This window comes from Falco peregrinus, chromosome 3 (assembly GCF_023634155.1).
Source record: "Falco peregrinus isolate bFalPer1 chromosome 3, bFalPer1.pri, whole genome shotgun sequence".
NCBI classification, from domain to species: Eukaryota; Metazoa; Chordata; class Aves; order Falconiformes; family Falconidae; genus Falco; species Falco peregrinus.
Genome location: NC_073723.1, coordinates 84,234,813 through 84,254,809, shown reverse-complemented (window position 1 = coordinate 84,254,809; position 19,997 = coordinate 84,234,813). Strand labels below are relative to the sequence as shown.

The following is a 19,997-nucleotide window of genomic DNA, read 5'->3' as shown; positions in this document are numbered from 1 at the left end:
GAGATACCAGGAGAGCAGAGCTGGGCCTCCTAGCTCAGACAAGCAGTCGCTCCCAGTCCTTTGCAGAGGGGCTTTAAGCCAGATAATGAATCCATGGGTGCCACCATTCAAGCCCGGTCACCAGCAGAGGAGCTTCAGCACCTTCTGAAGGAAACTGGCAGTCCCAGCCCAGCCAGCAGCTGGTAACTTTGGGCTGTGCATTGATGGGGCATAGAAAAGGCAGTAACTAACCTACACACAAGGGAACAGCCAGGTGTTCACTTGGGATATGGCCAACCAACACAACACCACATTGTTCAGGGCAAAAAAGACACAACAAAATAATAGTCAGATAACTACAGTAAAGTGAAACAGATAAGAGGTTCCTGTAAATGTGCAAACTTGACAGCAAGGACTTTAGATAAATGATAAAACACCAGGTAAGATTATAGCATTAATGGTGACTGCTTGTGCAACATTTCTGTAACATGTTTTTCTTGTATTCTGCTCTGCCGAGCAACATCCACCTTCCCGCCAGACTGCCGGGAAGCTCGGCTCTCTCTTGGCCAGACAAGCCATGGTTTTAGTGACACGGTTAGAAACATAGCCTGGTTTAGGCATCCCTGCTTAGTCTGTGTAGGCTTAGATGGGAGAATGCACAAAGGCCTCCAGGGCTGGGAGTCCATAGGCTACACATCAGTGAATACTAATTAGAGCCTCTTTGCAGCCACAGCCCAATGTTTGGGCAACGGCTTTGTCATACCAGCTTAAGCACCTGGTTTTCAGACATGGCTGACAGATGCTTAGATACTACATCTCAGGTAATTGCTTTTTGGGTCCTTTCCTCGCAAAGCCTACTACCAAAATCCTCGCACGTCTTCAATGCGCTTACGGATTTTCTCTGACTTAGAAAAGAACGGTTGCATTTAAATTGATTTAAATATTTAATATCTGTCTTTCACAGAGAGAATAATAATGCTTTCCAAACTTTCTTCGTTATGTACCTGCAGAAGTGCTTTTGCAGTCTGTCTTCCCTGTTGCTGTCAGCCAAATGTGAGAAACATGGATCATAGGTAGCAAGTGTGAGAGCTTTTCCCTGTGATTTGTGAAGCCTCAGACACAATTCTTTGGTGTATACCGCTCTGGCTGACCTCCTCTTTCTTCTAAATGATATTGAAACCGCTACCACTGGCTCTGTCTCCCCCTCCCTATTGTTCCTTTCTTCCCAAGCCCTTTTTTCCCAACAATTCAATCTTCTGAGTTTCTGAGGTATAATTTTAATCTTTCCTGTGGTTTTCTAGAATTTTGTTCAAAGGCGATAAGGTCCTTTCTTACAAGTTTTTCCTGCTGCAATACAAAGAGTTCCCCAGGCTTATCTAATTAAAGTGTCTTGCCTAAGTTTGTAGCAATTTAGCCAAAATGAATGAAAATTTGTTTTAAATTACCAGAGCTTGAGGGCCTGCACTTCTGACTTTTTATGTGGGTAACTGACAGAGCCTAAGGAAGTACCATAAATGCCTCAGTGTTCCTCACCACGCAGCAGTATTTTAACCTTCAGACTTAAATCTATCCACAAAATGTCTTTTGCATTTTCTTTCTGCTTTTATCCAGAAGCCTCAAAGCATTTGGAAAAAAACCAAATAGACAAACAAACAAATCCAACAAAAACAAAACACCAAAAAAACCCAAAACCCAAACAAGTTTTGTGTCAGGGTGTTTCTAAGAGACAAATAAACAGAAAAGTGAATGCAGTAAATCTAATTTACCTGCAGTGCAGAGATGGCAAGTGAAGTAGCCCTCTAATACTCTCACACTAAATGCCACAGTCACCCTGCTCAGAGGAACGCACTGCCAAGTGCATCTTATGATTTCCTAATGAAGGGTAACACGCATCCTTTTTCAGCTGTGGAGAATGATGTGCGAGCCATCTGGCCCAAAGGCTGCCCAGTGTCTCTGACTGGTAAATCTGTTTGAACTGTGGGAAATGATGGACACTAACTGGTAAGGAAGATTTCCTCTCTGGCATGTATCGGCCATCTCATACTATTTTGAGAACTACATAGGACTTCACTGTGGTGTTTATGCAGCTGGAGATAGAGTTTTTATGCTTCCCCTCTGACCAATACCAGATTTTCTGGGACCAAATGTAACTTTCCAGGAACCATGTAATAAAACCAGAGCAATCATGAATAACAGCTGTGAGCCCATTTCCACTAGGTGTACTAGCAGTATATGCAAACCAGATACAAAAGACTTGTCTGGGCTTTTCTTTTTCTCCCTTTTAATCTGGAATGTATTCAGATCTCTAAGGAATTGTTAACTTTGATATCAGCTGTTTCCCCAGTTGTTTCTACTTGAAAAAACTTGTAAAATCTGGACCATGCCTTTGAAGGCATCCCAGTAAGAACCTGCAGTACCACAGCAGTGGAGAAAATGCAAAATACTCATTGAGCCAATGAAGTTCTGCAACCAGCTCTAACAGATTTTCACAAAACTAAGTTCTGTTTCAAGCAAGGAAGTGTACATTACTTCAGTCAGTGGCAGACTAAGAAAACCTATCTTACTGGCTAAGATCTGCCTCCTCCTTCTTTTCCCCAATCACTCTCCTACATCTCTTTTGATGGAAAAAAATCAGTAAAAAATAATTAAAAGAGCTGCTAAAGCAGAAAAGAATATTTTAGACATATGATCTTCTGAGTTCTCTCCAACAACATCATCTTAGGTAATGGCTTATCACGTAACATTTGCTTTATTTTCTCTTTAACAGTAGGGTATTTCCAAACTTGTGCATCCCATCTGTATCCGTTTTCACAATGACTGAACAAATGCAATTAGTCTGCAGTCAGCCATGTAATGGTCTCCTACTACTACCACTAGGTATTTTAAGTTCATGGATTCTCTCATTTCTCAGATAAGCCTTCTTTCTTCTCCTAGCTTACATTTATTATCACAGTTGCTTTTTTCCCTTCACTGCCATTCTGTGTTACTGAAAGAATCCTATATGCTTTACCTTTTCATGTTTATCTCATGATCACCTAATTATAACATACAGATGGTTGAAAAATGATGAAATTTTTCAGTAAAATTATTGCAAAATTTGCCCTTTATTTCTTCTCAAATTCTGTACTTTTCATTATTTCCTAGATCTGTACAGTCTGCCTTCTACCCAGACTCTCTTCTACTGATTTACTACGTTTTTACAAATATATATGAACTGCTGGAGAAGAGAAAATCTCCATGTCAATGTATTAAGAAAGGAGTTCTGTTTCCTTCTCCCACAACAGATTTTCAGTTGATCCACCCACCTCACAGCAGAATGTGACACTGATTTTTTTGAAGTCCACATTGCAGTTCTCTTACATGCTGAACCAAGCAGAGATGAACATGCCTCCGTGTGTGCTCTTCTTTGCCTACAACTCTCAAAGCCAGCAGCCTTTCTGACTTTGCTTTAGTCCGTTAAAAACAAAGACATGTCACTGAATCTCCCTTCGTCTTTCAGTGTTAAATATGATATGCTTTAAATTCTCTGAATTTGTCAGCAGGTTTATTCACCAAGCTAAATGCAATGTTTCTTTGCCTGTATCAGTGATCTTGGCTTTGCTTAATGCTGCTTGTTGATCAGGCCTTTCTGGCTTTCAATGTCTTTAATTCCTGATTTTGTGGTCTGACTTCATTCTGTGTATGTGCATTTTCCTGTTTGCGGTGTGGTTTGGGTTTTTTTCTATAGGCAGTCAACTTTTCTTAATTCTAGCTTCTTTCTCAAAGTACTTCTATGAAAAACAGTGAATCCTCAGTTGTGCTTCCTCAGCAGTGAAATACTTTCCCCAGGTTTGTCTCTAATGTGGACAGTGCACATGCTGAAAGCCTTCTTCACAACAGAAAGATGCACCAATTTAATTTAGACTAAGTTTTAAACCAATCTAGTTTAACTAAAGTAAATTCTTGTGTACACCTTCTTACTTGGTATAGCATACACAATTTTTCATTGTCCTGAAATAAAAATGAAAGAAATCGGTTTAAGCTTAAAAAAGAATGTCTGTCATATTTATTTAAAACTGCGTGCCTCAACAGACTGGTTCAACTTTCTCATGAAGAAAAGGCTTTAAACTATACACGATAAGACAAGAAAAACGGATATACAGTTCCCTAGAGTATTTTTTACTCTATACTGTCAGTTCCTCATCTTTTCCACACTTCTCTATCCGATTGCAAGCACAGGTTTTTAGTTGTTTCCCAAAACAGAAACTTGCATAAATTTCAATGCAGCTTCTGGGGACCTCAAGGATCTCCAAAAATATACTTGTGCTTGCTTACATGTCTTACTCACCAGTTCCTGTTTCCCTTGTTACCCTGCTTTTTCCATACTGTCTTCTGTAGATTGTACTGGCTCTAGGGCAATTTAGAACATTGAGACTACAGTATCTCCCTTCAAAAATGTAACTAAGCTTCAAGAAATATCTTCAGAATATATAATTTTGTTTCCTCGACACATCCTTACATTTTAATAGAGAAAGAACCATTCAAAAGAAATATTCTGGCAGTAAATAGAAAATTAAATGGATTTCTACCTCTAGATTTGCCAAACTTATATTCAGAGGCAGGATATACTGAAGAAATTACAAAAATACAACAAGCCTGAATCTTTCATTACCTTAGAGAATAGCCAAGCTTAGCAGCAGTGATTTCATCTCTAAGTCCAAAATCTCCAGCTGGAAATACTTTCTTTGCTTCCTTTGGAGCAGGCTCAGAAATCTTTTCCACCTTTATCTCACTTCTCTTTGCAGCAAAAAGAAATTATTCTGGTTTCTCAATCAGCCTATTTTCACTAGGCATTTCAGTTTGTACCCTCAGCTCAGTTTCATCTGTGTGAACCACTTAAGCAGACCTGATAGGATGCTACTATTGTCTTTTTTCCCCTTATGCATAAGCATATTTGCTATTACATTTCCTTCCCTTTGATATCAGATTAGTGAGGCTACATTAATTATTCAGTCCTCTAGGTGACAAATGCTCTGTGTTCAATAGTTGATTGACCTGGTTCTTTAAGCTCAATAGAGATGTTAGTTTTAGCTATGCCAGGGAGGATGACGGAGAAAAGATATCTCAGCAAGAGTTCAAATATTTATAACAGATCATTTTCCTGCTGCTTCTCATGGTGCTGCATGCCTTTCACTTTATGAAACTCGATATTTAAAAATCCTTTCATTCAGTGTTAGGAAATACTTTGACACCCAAACTGGCAGAATTCTTGAGTTAAGCATTCTCCTCCACTATTCTGCTGCTTCCCTGACTAGAACAAGTCACCAGAAAATGCTTCTTCAACTTAAAGTCCTATCTGACAAGCTCCAGAAAGGAAAAAAAATATGCACTGGGATGCTGGGCATTGCAAGAATATTCCAGTAAACTGGGTCTAAGGCTAGCTGCACCTATAGGATTAAGTTATTAGCTACTTACCATGAAAACATCCTAAATTGAAGCCAGCCTGAAGTAAAAAGGAAGAAAAATGTTTGCTTAAGGAATTTAAGATAGGTGGTTGCTAATTTTTCTAAAGTCAGAGTGCCAAAAGGAAACAGAAAATGCGTGCAGATCTTTGGTCGTTATTTATGTTGGCACTAAAGTTTCTTCTCACCCATTATGAGGCAGTGGAGAGACTGTTTGAAATTCACATTCTCTTGGCTGAAGAGCCAGCCTTGAAATAACTACATTCTCAGGCTGGGGTCATGGAAGGGGATCTTGGTTCAGGGAAGAATGCTACCTTTCATAATACGTTCCTTTAAACACATTTTAAGGGTATGTTCAAAATCAAATTTCTCTTCCCACAACATTTTGAACCTTTGCTTCTTAAGTGAAAGGTGATGTTTCACTTTGGATCTTTTTCTTTACTATTAATTGCCCTTGTTTCTTTGAAAATGCTGCTTTCTTTTTGGTAAACCAGACATAGTCAGCTCCTTGGCTTGAGTATTAACAAACTGCTAATCAGTTTATCACCAACTGATACACTTCTCTTCCCACCTGATAAAACCCAAAAGTATTTCTGAAAGTCAGTGTGTATTACCTCTTTAATTTGAAGGGTTTATTTCATGTAAGGCTTCACTCATGTTTTATACAAACATAACAATGGACTATGCCACATCTGTCTATCAGATATGATCACTGGACTAGATGCAATTCAACTCTACCCTGTAGGGTAAGTTAGGCATGGGATGTCTGAAGAGTATCCCCAGCTGACAGCTACAGTTGTAGCATGGGGTTTGATTGACTTCTGGTCCATGATGCAGCTAACTGGGATCAGTGCAGCATGCAGGCTCTCACATAGCACTTCTCAGACACTGCAGCAGCACCCCAAGGCCACTGCAGCAACAAACGAGTCCTCAAGGCTACCTTTGCTGGAGTCCCAGCATTTGCCCAGCAGAGGTCCAGGATAAAGCCCCTCATAGCTGAGGAGACAGCAGAGATGCCCAGGTGGTACAAGGAGTGTGGGAGACAGACCATGAAACCCACTCCAACAGATGAAGTGGAAGCACTTGAGCATCATGTGAGGTTTTTCCTTTGGGATTTTTCATTTCTTTTTTACCCTATGGACTTGGGAGTCATGAGATAGAAGTGCCCATGAGACTAAAAAGCAGCTAGGTTGTTCTCATACATACTTTCAACTGCTGAGGGTGAGTCTGATGCAGCTGAACTTTATGCCAGGGTGGTCTCCAAAGGACAAAAATGACCATGTGAACAGAAAGCAGGCAAAACAACAGGTACTTAACTGACGTATGGGACTGAGCAGAGCAAAGAAACAAGGCATTCCTTCCGGCCCAATCTGGTGGTGGAAGGATTTCCATCAGGTGTTCAGGGTTGGTAGCAATACAGAGGACTGGCTAATCTTCTGGAAAGACATTTGGAACAGGACCATATGGAGCTATTTTCATTGTCACATTGGGAAAAGATAGCAATAGAGCAGAGAAAGGAGAAGCCAGAGCTAGCAACAAGCATAACAGAAGCATAGGCAGCCCATACAGAGTTTTTTGAAGGATGCACTTTTAACCTGTGATTGAATTTAGGCAAGAATTAACTGATGGACAGAGGACAGTGGAGTGAAGCATAACTTGTGGCTGTGGGTAATGACAGCAAAAGTGCAGTTCAGTTTCAATGCAGAGCGCTGTCTTTTAGGCAGCTTATAAACTTACACACTGCTGTGCCAGATGCAGGTTTTGAAACTAAGATTAAGTTTGTGCCATGGAAAAGGGCAAGTAGGATGATAAGGAGTGGATGAAAAGGGCAAGGAAGGAGCACTAATACTTGAGCAGAAGGATGAGGCAGTTTGGGGAGCCAGAACTTTCCCAGTTAATCTGTATGAATTTGAGGCTCTGTTTCAGGGTGACCATAAGAGTCAATATTTCTAGCAGAGTTGTCCTTGAGGAGGAACCAGGAGCACTGTAGCAGCCAAGAATTTAAAATCAGCAAAGGGTTGGAAAGGAATGGCCTATAAAAAAATTATAAATGAGGTGGCTGCAAAGAGGATTATGGGTCCTTTACTCCTCTAGGACAGATATTGACAAAAGGATGTGATGAATTCACAGTGATCCATTCAGCCCCTCTCTTATACTCGCAGACTGTCCACAAATGATGGTGGTGACCCTCGATTAGTTCTTTGATGCACATTTTCCTTAACCTAGCAGTATCAGTCATTTTTCCCCCTGGCCTTGTAACATGGCTTGCAAATTGTAACACCAAATTGGTATTTCAGCTATTACCAGCTCACCATCACAATTTCAATTTTCTGGGATTCAAGATCCAGGGACAGTATTTCTTCAAGAAAGCAATGTCAATAGGTTGCTTGGTGGCCGGTACAGCCTCTGGTAATTCATCAAAATGCAGTACAGGCAGTGAAATGGGAAGTGGAAAGCCGCTGGTAACTTACTGTCCTGAGGACTTTGCTGGAAAAGGAGGGAAGAGAGTACTACACAACAATGTGGTAGCGGACTGTGATAGCAGGGAGGTAAAAAAACCCTATGGCCACATAACACGACAGAGGGCTTCTGCACAGAAGCTGCCTTGGGAAGGTAAACAAGCCAGACACCCACACAGGACCAACCCTTGCTGCCACACAAGGAGCAGATAGAAATTAGAAGAACAAGGATGCCAAGAAGGATCCTTCAAACAATTGCAGGTGTCACTGAGGGACACTGAGATATTGTATGGCATAGTGGTAGTGATTGCACAAAGGCACGGTGCATTAACCACTGCAAAATTCAATGGTCATGTACAAAAGAGGCTTATCTGTTAATGAGCAACATGATTCACCATAACATAAGCATGTAAGGTGCCTGTGGTACAGTGCTGATGGCATTGTGCCTTATTCCACGTAAGGACATAGGAGGCCTGAGTAAATGTACCTGTCTGAGACAATTCACTTCCATTTCAGGTTTGCTTGGGAAACTAGCTCCTCAGCCAGCAGATTGCTCAAGGCAATGCCTTTGTGCCTATGGCTCCTGAGGAAGGGTCAAGTCAAGGGATGCAGGCCTATTTTGCACCAAAGATATGGAAGGTCTATAAAAGCACATTCTGAGGAGTTTTTGAGGTTCTCAGGGAAGGTAAATCTGGAAGAAAATTACCTCCTCAATGCATATGTAGCACAATGTGGACTTCCTCACTGAGCAGGGTCTGGCAATATCCACTACAGAATGTCAGTCCACAGCCTTTGCTCTGAGTACAGGGCTGATGGATTCTATGGAATGGTGTAGGAGTCCCAGCTCACAGGTTAGGACTGAGAGATGGCCAGACCTGGATTTCTTGGAAACAAGTGGAGAGAATACAAGACTCACACTTATGGGCAGTTACAGAGCTTCAGTCTTGAAGCTAGACAGACCTTTGCCTTCACACATGGCTATTAGTTATACAGCATATGACGCATACTAAAGTGTGTATTACTGTTCTTTTGGAATTTTGAGAAGAAACTAAAGTGATTCCTGATATGACAGTCTGACTGGTCTATCCATACCTGCTATAAACACAACAAATAAACTTATATGTAATTTTTTTTTAATATAAAAACCTGTTTACACACAGTTGGGTCACATATCCTCTCTGCATTTAGCTCTTCACCTTGTATAGTACTTCTGTTGCATTTTACTAGATACAGCTGCATATGTGTATATACATACTATCTAATTACATCTTTATACACTATAATATATTATATTATGTGTGGAGATGGAGTTAGTGAAGCTAAAATTTAGTTGGATGACAAACTAGCATGGCTAAGAAGGTCTGTTAAGAAGGACTTCTGTAAGTACATTGCCATCAAAAAGTAGGCTAGGGAGAACTTAGATCTGCTGTATGTCTCCTACGTAGGGGATCTAGTGACAAAGGGTATGGAGAAGGTGAGATTCTTGGTGCTTTTTTTGCCTCAGTTTTTACTGGTATGTTCTTCCCTCAGGTGTACCAAGGACCTAATAACAGTCAGTGGAACTGAAGTGCTACTCATGGTAGAGGGTAACCAGCAGAGTTAGGGATCACTTAGACCAGCTGGACATATGAGTCTGGTGGGGTGCATCCAACAGTCTGGGATGGCTGGCTGCTGTCATTGCAAGATCTCTATCACTTTTCAATGTTCATGGTAATCACAAGGTTTCTGAAGACTGGGGAAGGCAATTGTCACACCCCTCTTCAAGAGGGGCAAGAAGGAAAACCTGGAGAAATACAGGCCAGGCAACCATGCATGGAAAAGTCAGGGAATTAAATTTTCTTGGAAGCCATTTAGGACTATAGGGTTGACTATTACAGGTGCTAAACAGCTGCCATTAACACAAGCTCATTGTAGATCAGCACCTAGAACCTGCAGGGTGGCTGTCCCAGAACTTAGGCACAGGCAGCCACTCTTAACATGAGTGAAGCTGGTTCTCAGCTTCCCATAGTACGGCATTGTGGTGCGTCCACCTAGGCCAACAGCCAAAGCAGCCACACAGCTGCTCCCTCCCTCCCTTTCTCCCACTTACTGGGGGAGCACAGAGTGGGAAAAAGAGAAAACCTTGATGCTGTGCAAGCACTGCTCAGCAACAGCCAGAACACTGCTGTGTTATCAACACTGGTTTGGTCACAAATCCAAACCACAGCACCATAAGGGCTGCTGTGATGAGAATTGCCTCCATCCCAGCCAGACCCAGCACAAGCATGAAAAAACTTCTAATGACATTTTGATAAACACTTAACACAGGATAACTGTTGAACATAAAACTAGACTTCTGGGAAAAGTATAGAAATCATACTACTAGCAACTAAAATAAATTAATGTAAATTATGTAGTCTGGACAATTGGAAAAAAATGAAAATTGGTAAGCAAACTGGATCTTTGTGCAAAGAAAAAAAATACAGTGCATACTTTAAAAATGTCTTATAACCTTTAGCTCTCAACTAGCAAGTATTTTGAACATATATTCATTAAAACTGACAGAATTCTGGAACACAACTGAAAAGGAAAATAACCCTTCCACCATTGTTCAAACGCTGCATTTTCCTAAGGAGAGGTCATAAGACTTCCCAACCCTAAAGAATGCTGATATTTTGCATTCTTTTCATGTAAGAAGAAAGAGGACTGGAGAGATAACAGGAGAAAGAATGTGTTAGCCTTATACCCTTGAGCCGTGATGAAATACCAGTCTACTTACATTTAATTATGTTCAGTTTATAACAAAGCATTCAGCAGAAAACATCAATAAGAGTGTTGACACAGTCAGACTCCTTCTAATAAGAATAAAGAAGAATTATAGTTGGAAATCTGGCATCTAGAATTCAACTGAAAAGGGATTTTTACTGTTTAGCAATTAGTTCTCTCTGTAATGTAAAGTAGTGTTTCTACAGGAAAATTATTGGGTAGATTTACAACTGAGCTATGTGTTAAGATCAGTTCAAAGATTAAAAAACGACTACATTACTCTAGACAAAGACACATTTGGACTAAATATACACCACAATATATAATTTCTTGTTGTCTGTTACTTAATGTTCTCTGGAAGGAACATAAATATATAATGCACAGGGTAAAGACCTGAACTTTGCAACTGATACATTTGCGGCAAAGTTAACAGAAATCTTAGTTCAACTACCAAAGATCTGAAACTATGGCAACTTGCTCTTTCAGGAGAAAAAGTGTTTTTTAGAATAGATGTGAGTATCTCTTAGAAAGTTAAAGTAGGTCAGGTAAAGCGTATGTCAGGTACTGTTACTGTGGGAAGCTCTGAGTACCAACTTCATTCGTGTCAGGAATGGCTCCTTGTGCCTAAGCTCCAAGACAGTCACCCTGTCTAGCTCTGAAAGGTGCTTGCCTATGATGAGTTTGTGTTAATGGAAGCTGTTTAGCATTTGTAACAATCAACCCTACAGTCTTAAAAGGTTATTTCCTAGAAACGAGGGCCAACTGTCCATACTTGAGGACATGCAAAACTCACTTTGAAGCCAGGAAGAATTTCTATGAAAGAAAAGGAAGAATCTGAAGATACTGAAATCAGTGAAGTTTGGTGGTGTTTTTCATGGATGTGGTATGTGACCCTAAATATGAAATATGGACACTAAGCAACCATCAGTTCTGTAAAGAGAGCGCTTGCAAGGCTTGCAGTCAGCCAGGTTCTCAGTTCCCATCACAGCCACAAACCCCCCCACATTCTGATGTTAACTGATTTTAGAAATAAAATGTGGAAACCCCTCCCCATCAAATCCAATGTGCTTGGAAACACTAAAAATTTAAATTAGCTTGACTTTTTTTCATTTTCACTTTTGAATTAATGCACATTAATTCTGTGCTTTGTTGAAATGGCACAGCTTTCACAGGTCCAAATCAGTTGCCATCTCAAAGACAGAATGGGATGAGAAAGAGAGGCACAGAGAAGCCGAAATACAACACTAAATTTTCTCGAGCCTCATTTGGAAGCCATACCAGTAGCTCTGAGGAGCAATCGCAGTCCCCATTCCCACTGACAATGAAGCTGCCGTGTTGCTCAAAAAACCCAAGAGGCTGTGCATGCTCACAGTCTTGTGGAGGGAAGCCTTGTCATCTACAGAGCTAGAAGAACAAGACCCTTGCTAATTGGGCAGCAGTAGTATGCCCATTGTCTGTAATGATAAACCATGCAATTTCTTCAGTAAGTCCCAGGCTAATGAGTCAACAGAGGGGTAACTGTGCCTCAAGAGGCCTGGCTTCTGTTTTCATCTCTGCTGCTAGTTTGCCTTTGGTAATTTATTTTTAGCTCTCTGTACTCCCATTTACCCATCATAAGGCAGGGGATAATGAAAACGATGGCCCTTATGCAGAATGTTGAGATCTTTGGATGAAAAAACTCCAAAGGATAGCTTCTACTTTCCCTGTTGCACTAGACATCTTCCTTCTTCCTTCTCTCCCTCCCTTCCTACTTTCCTTCTTTCTTTCTCTTTTCCTCTCTCTTCTTCCTCCTGTCTTCCTCCCACCTTGCTCCCTCCTTTGACTCTATAAATTGCTTTATTAATCTTCCATATCAGAATACTTCTGTAGTATCATCACTGTGAGTCCTAAGGCAGAACTAAATTGCGCTGAATTAGAAGAAGAATGAACCACAATATTTTGTGGAGCAAGGTCTCTGGAAACTCACAGGGCTTTATTTACTTTATTTTGCTTTATTTTCCTTTTAGTATATAGTGGTAGAGACATTTATAAAGATTTTAATGAAAAGCACTAAATTTTAGCTTAACATGAGGCTGTATTGTGATAGTGTTTTCCATTTGGGTTTTCCTTAAAGGCAGAATTCTCCCATGAAATCAATATAAATTTCTGCTTCAGCTGCATGGCAAATAACAACCCGTAACTGTTCTTGAAAGAAAAGAAACCTACTACAAATTATGTCACTCTAGCTTGCACCATACCTAAAACTTAACAGCTAAAATAATACGGTAAGCAACAGTGGGGAGAAGCAAATGTAAAAAGCAGTAACTGCATCTAAGATAGCTAAAAACAGAAAAAAAGAATGCTTGTGTGAAAAAGGGCTACAGAACAACTTCTTAATTTACTACAAACCTCCTGAATCTGATTCACATCTCAGCAGTAATCCCTCATACTGAGATATTGCTGTTTGTGCTGATTTAATGTTTGATAGCAGCTCAGAAGTCTGGACTTCATGACAATATAACGTAAAAGTGTCAATGTAAGGTTGCAACATTTCTTTGTGAAAAGATCATTCTACCTTTCTGATGAGATAGACCTGTTGCACACTTTTTACCAGAAATGTTCCCAAGGAAATTTAATAAATTAAAGCGCCTGAGTATTACAATTACATTATGATTAAATTCAGTAACTTTTAACACTCAACAGATTTATGTGTTTGCCCCAGTGGGAACTTGTTCTAATTCTAAAGAGAAAAAAAATGAATTATATAGGCTTTCCTGGAAAACTGAATTGGTAAATCTAGTGAACAAATAAATTTGCGTTCCTTCTCAGAGTAACAGTGCAGTTCAGAATAACAACATGAAATCAATCAGATCATCAAGATAAGGAGAAACCAGCAAACATTGGCAACCCAAGTGACTTTAATTAGGCAATGCAAGAAGTTGGTAAGGGAAGGGTGAAAAATTGCTGCTGAAGCACCTTGCTCCTTGCCCCAGACGACTTTGCTTGTTTTCTTACCTGTGCTGTTTTCTCAGATCTGCACATTGCAACAAAATCACCTTTTTGGATAGCAGCCCACACAATCTCTGAAGATTTCCAAGCAAACCACAGTCTTAAAAACGGCACCCTTTTCTTAACCCAGAGTAGCAGTGGACAGAAATTAAACAACTATTAAGTGCCTTTTGCTAAAAGCTTTACATATTTCCATGGAAGTAGACAAGCAGGTAACTTTCCTATCTTGTGACTGTATCAGACTGCAAGTCTGCTACATTAATTAGTGGGTAACAACATACACAAGTAAAAAGTCTGCAAACTCAAAAAGTCAAAGTGAAAGTTCAAATTCCAAAGAAAACCTTTTGGTTTGTTTACAATTTCTCAGAAACTATCATGCTACCCTAAAAATGTCACAAAGTATTAGAACAATGTGAAGAAATGATATTTTTATTAATTGGCTGGGGGGCAGGGGAGGGGGGCAGAAAGAGAAATATCATTTCGTTTCTCAGTGGTTTTTAATCTTTAAAAATAGCAAAATATTAAAACATGTTGTTGAAACAAAATAGCCCAACTGTCACAACAACTGATTGTTTTTAGGTGAAACTATTTCAGATGCATGATCAAATTCAGCTGGTAGTTTTCATTGACAAAGTTTATCTATAAATTTGGCAAAAACCTATTCACTGAGGGAGTTCTGCCTACCTTATAGCTAAATACAGAGCAGTTTATTGTGCTTGCCCAGATTTACATCATGCATGTGCATATGTGCGCTGGAAATGACAGCAGAAGTTGAGTGGTGAAACAATTAGCGGCCTTTTAAGCATTGAGTAACCCCAGGTTGCACTATTATAATTTCCCCCTGACTTGAGCCCAGAAACGGCTTTCTGTGCGCTTCAGTATTTTCAGAAAGAACACAAACCTTTGCTGCAGGCCCTGAGTGAAAACACCAAAATTGCAGCCATCTGTTAAGTACTGTGGAGTTTCTTTCAAAATAGACATAAATGGTGTCCTAATCATAGTTCAACAGACTGCCTATTTTTAAAATAGACTGCTTACTGAACATACTTTGGGCTATAAAGCACAAAAATAAGAACCTAGTATTACTGTCAAAAGTGCTGTGAAGGGCCAACTGCCAGTGAAAATAGGTTTTATATGCATACTTTTGCATACTTTCCTATCTAAGCTCTTCACATGTTTGTTTTTTTTAAACTTAGCCTTTAGGATCTGTAAAGGGCTTTTTTCCTATTTTTGGTTGAGGGTTTTTTTTTTTGATTGCGGGAGCTGGGTTTTTGCCTGCACCGTCACCACCAAGGATGTAGCTTCTTTCTGCTTGCTATTTTAGTTAAAATTAGTAGTAGCTGGAAAATACTTTTTCTTGGTTGTGCTGGATAATGTCACAGATACTTGAGATACCTATTATGAGCTCTTACCTACTAATGGAAGGGGTGTGCTGTGGAATCCTTTCACAAAAATGCTCTTATTCTGAAACATGCACTGGTCTTCAAAACATATTAAAACACAAAATAAAAATATTCTAAGCAACCTGATTTATTCACTCTTCCCTCACAGCACTGCTACATTTCAGTGCCATGTTGTGATGCTGTCATTCACTAGTTTTCCAGTAAAGACTTGCATTTGCTACCATCTCTGGGAAAGGGGTGTCAGCACCAGGCGTGGTTGATTTGGCAAAGGAAGTGACTCCACAGCCAACTTTTTGTAAAAACTCTGCCTGTTTTCCATTGAAGTTTCCCACAGTTGCTCCTATTCGTTCATGCTGGTGCACAAACAACCAGACTGCTGGCAACAACAAACCGACCGACACCACCTCGCATTTTAATGCCTGTCATTAATAAAGAATAAAGGGCATCACTACTAATACTATGTCACTGCTGCTAGCTGGAGAAATGTATGTTGCCTTAGATCCACCAAAGAAACAATCACTCTATTTCACAAAAAGTGAAATCTCACAACCTTTACGGCATCTCCTTATTTAGGCGTTTGACTTTACAAATCTTGATTTTTACACTGGGGGGTGTGTGTGTGTGTGATTCTTGTCTTTTTGCTTTTCTTCCAACATGTTAACAACAATAACTGAATGATGACTGAAAATTAAATCCTATGGTATCATACCAATTTCTATATAATTCCTCTAAAAGCACAGAAACCTGGTATTTGCACAGGCCCCTGTGCTTGAGGACGAGTAATTACGTGTACTGACAAGTATGGGAGGTCTGAGAACCTCCAGGCTCTGCAAAGTGGCGAAGATCTTTCCCTCTCCTTACAGCATGCCTGATCCTCCGCATGCTGGCTCCTGCCTGACCTACCTTCAGTCTTTCCTCCCACCCCCAGGGCTCCTCATCCTCGTCTCACCCAACCAGTCCTGGCTTCCACTTCATTGCTTGAGGAAAGATGATTCTTGTCTGGCACCATGACACTTGCTCTGCTTCCACAATTCTCATGCCACCTCTCCACCTGAATCACTGCTCAACTTTTTGTCCTCGTCTCCTTGTCCACTCGGGCCAAGACCTCCTGCGCCTTGCTTCTTCCTTTCTCCATCCCTCTTCCTCTCTTCCACTCCATGCTCCTTCTGCACTAGAATCCTTTCCCTTGGGATCCCAGCTTCAAACCTGAGGTACCGCTGCATTGCAGAAAACACCCTGTTTCAGCTTGGTGCTTCTGAGGTGTACTCAGGATGGATGCCCTATTTTAGCCATGAAGCCACAGCAAGCCTTCATACAAGGCCTTGTGTTAATGGCAACATGCAAAGTCTCGTAACGTCCAGAAACGTTTGCAAGAACAGCCGAAGCACACGTTTGATGTAATTATCCCTCCCATACCAAATTTTTGTGCTGAAATATGAAATTATTACCGATTCTTAGAGAAAGTCATTAACTTGCGGGGGTTTTAATGTCATAAAGGACATTTTCTTTAATTTCAATTCTATAACAGCTGGTTTAGATTAAACCTGCAGCAGCAAAAATTCATACCAACTCTGGTAGCCAGCACAGGGAAATCCAAATGAAACATACCTGGGAAAAAGAAGAATAACTGAAAATACAATATTTTGAGTCCAGAGGACAGTAGACAAAGAAGCATTAAAATCTCCATTTAGGAGACAATTCTGCCTTAGAAAAAATTATAATCTGAACAGACTTTGACAGAGACTGGAAAGGGAATTGGCATCATTTGTGTTAGGCTACACAGAAGGTGACAGAGCTGAAAATATAATCTGAGACTCTGAAGTGCTGTGTGTGTAAAAAATTGAAATTACCCAGCAGCAAAATGCAAGAACTTAGTTACAGCATTTTTATAACATTTGTTCACGCAGGCTGCAAAAGATACTATGATGCTATTATATTTTGGACTGTTGCAAAAAAAGTCCTGTATGTTTACCCATCGGTTCTATTTCGACCATGGTAATGTCATTGCAACACAGAGTGATAGCAAAAACCTGAAATATTACAACATTAATTTCCCTGTAACATTCCTGGGATGCGGTATCACTACAGCACTTTGGGGGGGTTCAGCTTCCAACCATCACACGCTCGCCTTTCGGGTGACTCGCTTTCTTATGTCAAATTATAAATAACAAGAACAGCCCGTATAGCTTCCACTTTGCTGCTAATATAATTCGTTCAGGTATCATGCTCTTCCCGCACCACTTGGGAAATGCACCTGAAGCGGCTGAGAGGTTTTGTGAACGGGTGGGATTCGGCGCGGTGATTGCAACGGGAAAGGTACCGGGACCCGCGGCGCGGGCGGCGCTCGGCAACGCAAAGTGCGGCGGATGATACGAGCTGCCCATTAGTCGCTAATTGGAAGCGTTATTTGAAGTGCAGAGGCACATAATTCAGAACCACATTAACTGCCTGTGCCGCTTCCTCGCAGCAATTCGACAAAACGGCGTGCCGCCCTCCCGGATTGCCTGTGCTACCGGAACGGGGTGAAAGGCAGCCGGCTGCGGGCGCCGGTCCCACCCGGTGAGATGAAGTCCTGTTGCTGGGGGGGGACCCAAGCGGCAAGGCCGGCTGCAGCGGGGCGGCGGTTCCGCAACGCTGACTTCACACCGAGCAGTGGTAAAACGGATAACGAGAAGTTAAAGAAACCCGAAGCGCCGGGTGAACAAACCGAGAGACGGCGACAGACCGAGGCAGCACGCCGCCGGCGCCGCGCCAGGAACGGGCGGCGCCACCCCGCCCCGGCTGCCAGCCGCCGTCTGACCCAAGCGGGGCGGCCCCCCCGCCGCGGCCCGGCCCCGCCCGGCCCCGCCCCGCGCCCCCCGCCGGCGGCGGCACGTCCGCGCAGGGGCGGTGGCTGCAGCGCAGCGGGCGGGCCCGGGCGCCGCCCCTCGGTGGGCGCGTCCTGGCGGCGGCGGCGAGCGGCCACGTTGACAGGGCGGGAGCGGGCCCGCGCCGCGCAGGGCAGGCTGGGCGCTGGCCGGGGCGCGGTGTCGGGCGCGGGTGCCCGGTGCGGGGCCGCCGCCACAGTAACAATGTCTTCGCCTCCCAAAGAGAAAGCAGAGACGCGGGCCGGACACCCTCCTGCTGGTACGGCCGCCGGTTCCCGTGCCTCCGCTCTTTCTCTTTCCACCCCTGGGGCCGGGGGGGCCGGGGCGGCCTGGGCAGCCGAGCGTCTCCGGGAGAGCCCGGCCGGGCGCCGGTTCGCCGCGAAGGTCTGGCGGGCGGCTGCCCGGCGCTGAGGAGGGTGGTCTCGGGCGGGTCCCACCGCCGCTGCCGGCGGGTGTGTGACCCCGGGTGACTCCCTTGTGCTCTCTGCTCGGGCGCCGCCGCCCCCAGCTGCGCCCGGTTCGGCTTTCTGGCGCCGGGAGGTTGGCGCCGTCCCCCCATCCCTGCCAGCCGCTCGCCCTCCCCCGGCTTCCACCGCCGGCTGGTCGCCTTGGCCGGCAGCGGGGGCCACGCTCCGCTTGCGGGCTCGTCGTGTCCGTGCGGTTCGGCATCTCCAGCCTGCGCCCCGGGAGGCAGCGCTGTCCCCGCCGGTGCCCCTCCGTGCGAGGCCACCCCGTCCTCGACAGGAGGGGGTGGGGGCCGACGGAGCCACCGCCCGTGGCTGGTAAAGCGGGCGGGCGACGGAGCTCCGCAGGCTGCGGGCAGCGCGGGGCCGGCGGGCAGACGGTCGCTGTTGCTGCGGGCGTTGCGGTGCGAGTGTGGCACAGCGCTGTGTGCGCCCGCCGGCTGGCGGGGCGGGGGGCGAGGCTGGCGGGGGCGGGGGGGTCCAGCCGCTCGCTGGCAGCCCAGCGGCGCAGCTCCGCCGCCTTCCGCCCGCTGCTGCCTTGCCCGGGGTAGGAGCTGCGTGTCGCCCTCGGTGGGGCACTGACCTGCCACCCTCCGGTGACCGCAGCTCTTCTGATGGGGTTCGGTTACCCGCAGTGTCCAAGTTGTTTTGTTCCTTCACGTCCTGTTAGTTTTTTCTTCTTTACTACCGCTTTCCTAAAAAAGGGAACTTTGGTCCCTGCACCAGCAACTTTTCATGTGTCTCCTAGTGTTTCCTAGTGGAATAGTTTTTCATTTGGGTTTTTTTTTTTAAGTGTTACAGTCAAAAAATGCTGAAGTTCTTAAATCACAGGGTGGTGAGTTTTATATTCAAATCAGCTGATATGATTTAAAGCTAAAGTTGAAAACAGTTTTTGAACTCTAATTGAATTCTGCTTTTTTTTTTTATAACAAGGACCTGAAATTCCTGTAAATAGGTAACAGAAGTGAGAAATACTGGCTTGGCTAGGCTTTGCACAGCAAGTACAGGTCAGCAGCACAGTTAAGCCAGTCTCTAGGCTGAGCAGAGTCACCCCAGTTCTGCAGCCCCCCTTGTCATGGCATTAGTTCTTACCTGACCTCTCGGTGAGCTGGTTCAGGACCCAAACCAAAGCACCTTTCCCGTTGTCCACAGCCTTTGCGGCCATAGCCCCTCAAGCTGGCTCACCCTGAGGTCGGGTAAATGTTGGCTTCAGTGTAAGCGGGATGGTTAAGACCTTAGGCTGGTTTAGCTGTGTCTTCCTGCTGTTAACATCGATGGAAAAGGAATGAAAGGTAAATGGTGGGTATTTTCATTTAGCTGCTTTGTGACTATTTTCGATGTTGCATGGTTGAGAGTTGTGCTTCAAAATCTGTCTTTTGAAACGGGTGAAAATTTTTAAAGACTGAAATGAGCCTCTGTCAGCCATGTGAGAAGCTAGTGATGCACAGTGCAAAAGCATAACTCTAGTACAGTTCAGGTTTCCCTTGCTCTCAAGAGTATTTTAGTATTACTATTTTTTTCTTTGTAAAACATGCATCCGCATATGAACTGAAGAACTTTTTTTCCCGTATGTGCCTTTTAAGATCATTAGCATCCCTGAGTGGATTTTTGTGAGTATTTACCAGTTCAGCTTTTGAAGGAAAGCGATCAC

At 43.2% G+C, this 19,997-nt stretch overlaps 1 protein-coding gene across 1 annotated transcript in view; it reads left to right on the top strand.

The window, feature by feature from the left end:
- The first annotated feature begins 17,961 nt into the window (after nt 1-17,961).
- The window catches only part of DAP (death associated protein), a 56,763-nt gene continuing 54,727 nt past the window's right edge, over nt 17,962-19,997 (top strand). The window contains exon 1 of the mRNA XM_055800047.1: nt 17,962-18,141. Coding sequence (XP_055656022.1) covers nt 18,087-18,141 — 55 coding nt within the window. The 5' untranslated portion in view covers nt 17,962-18,086. The remainder of the gene's footprint in view (nt 18,142-19,997) is intronic.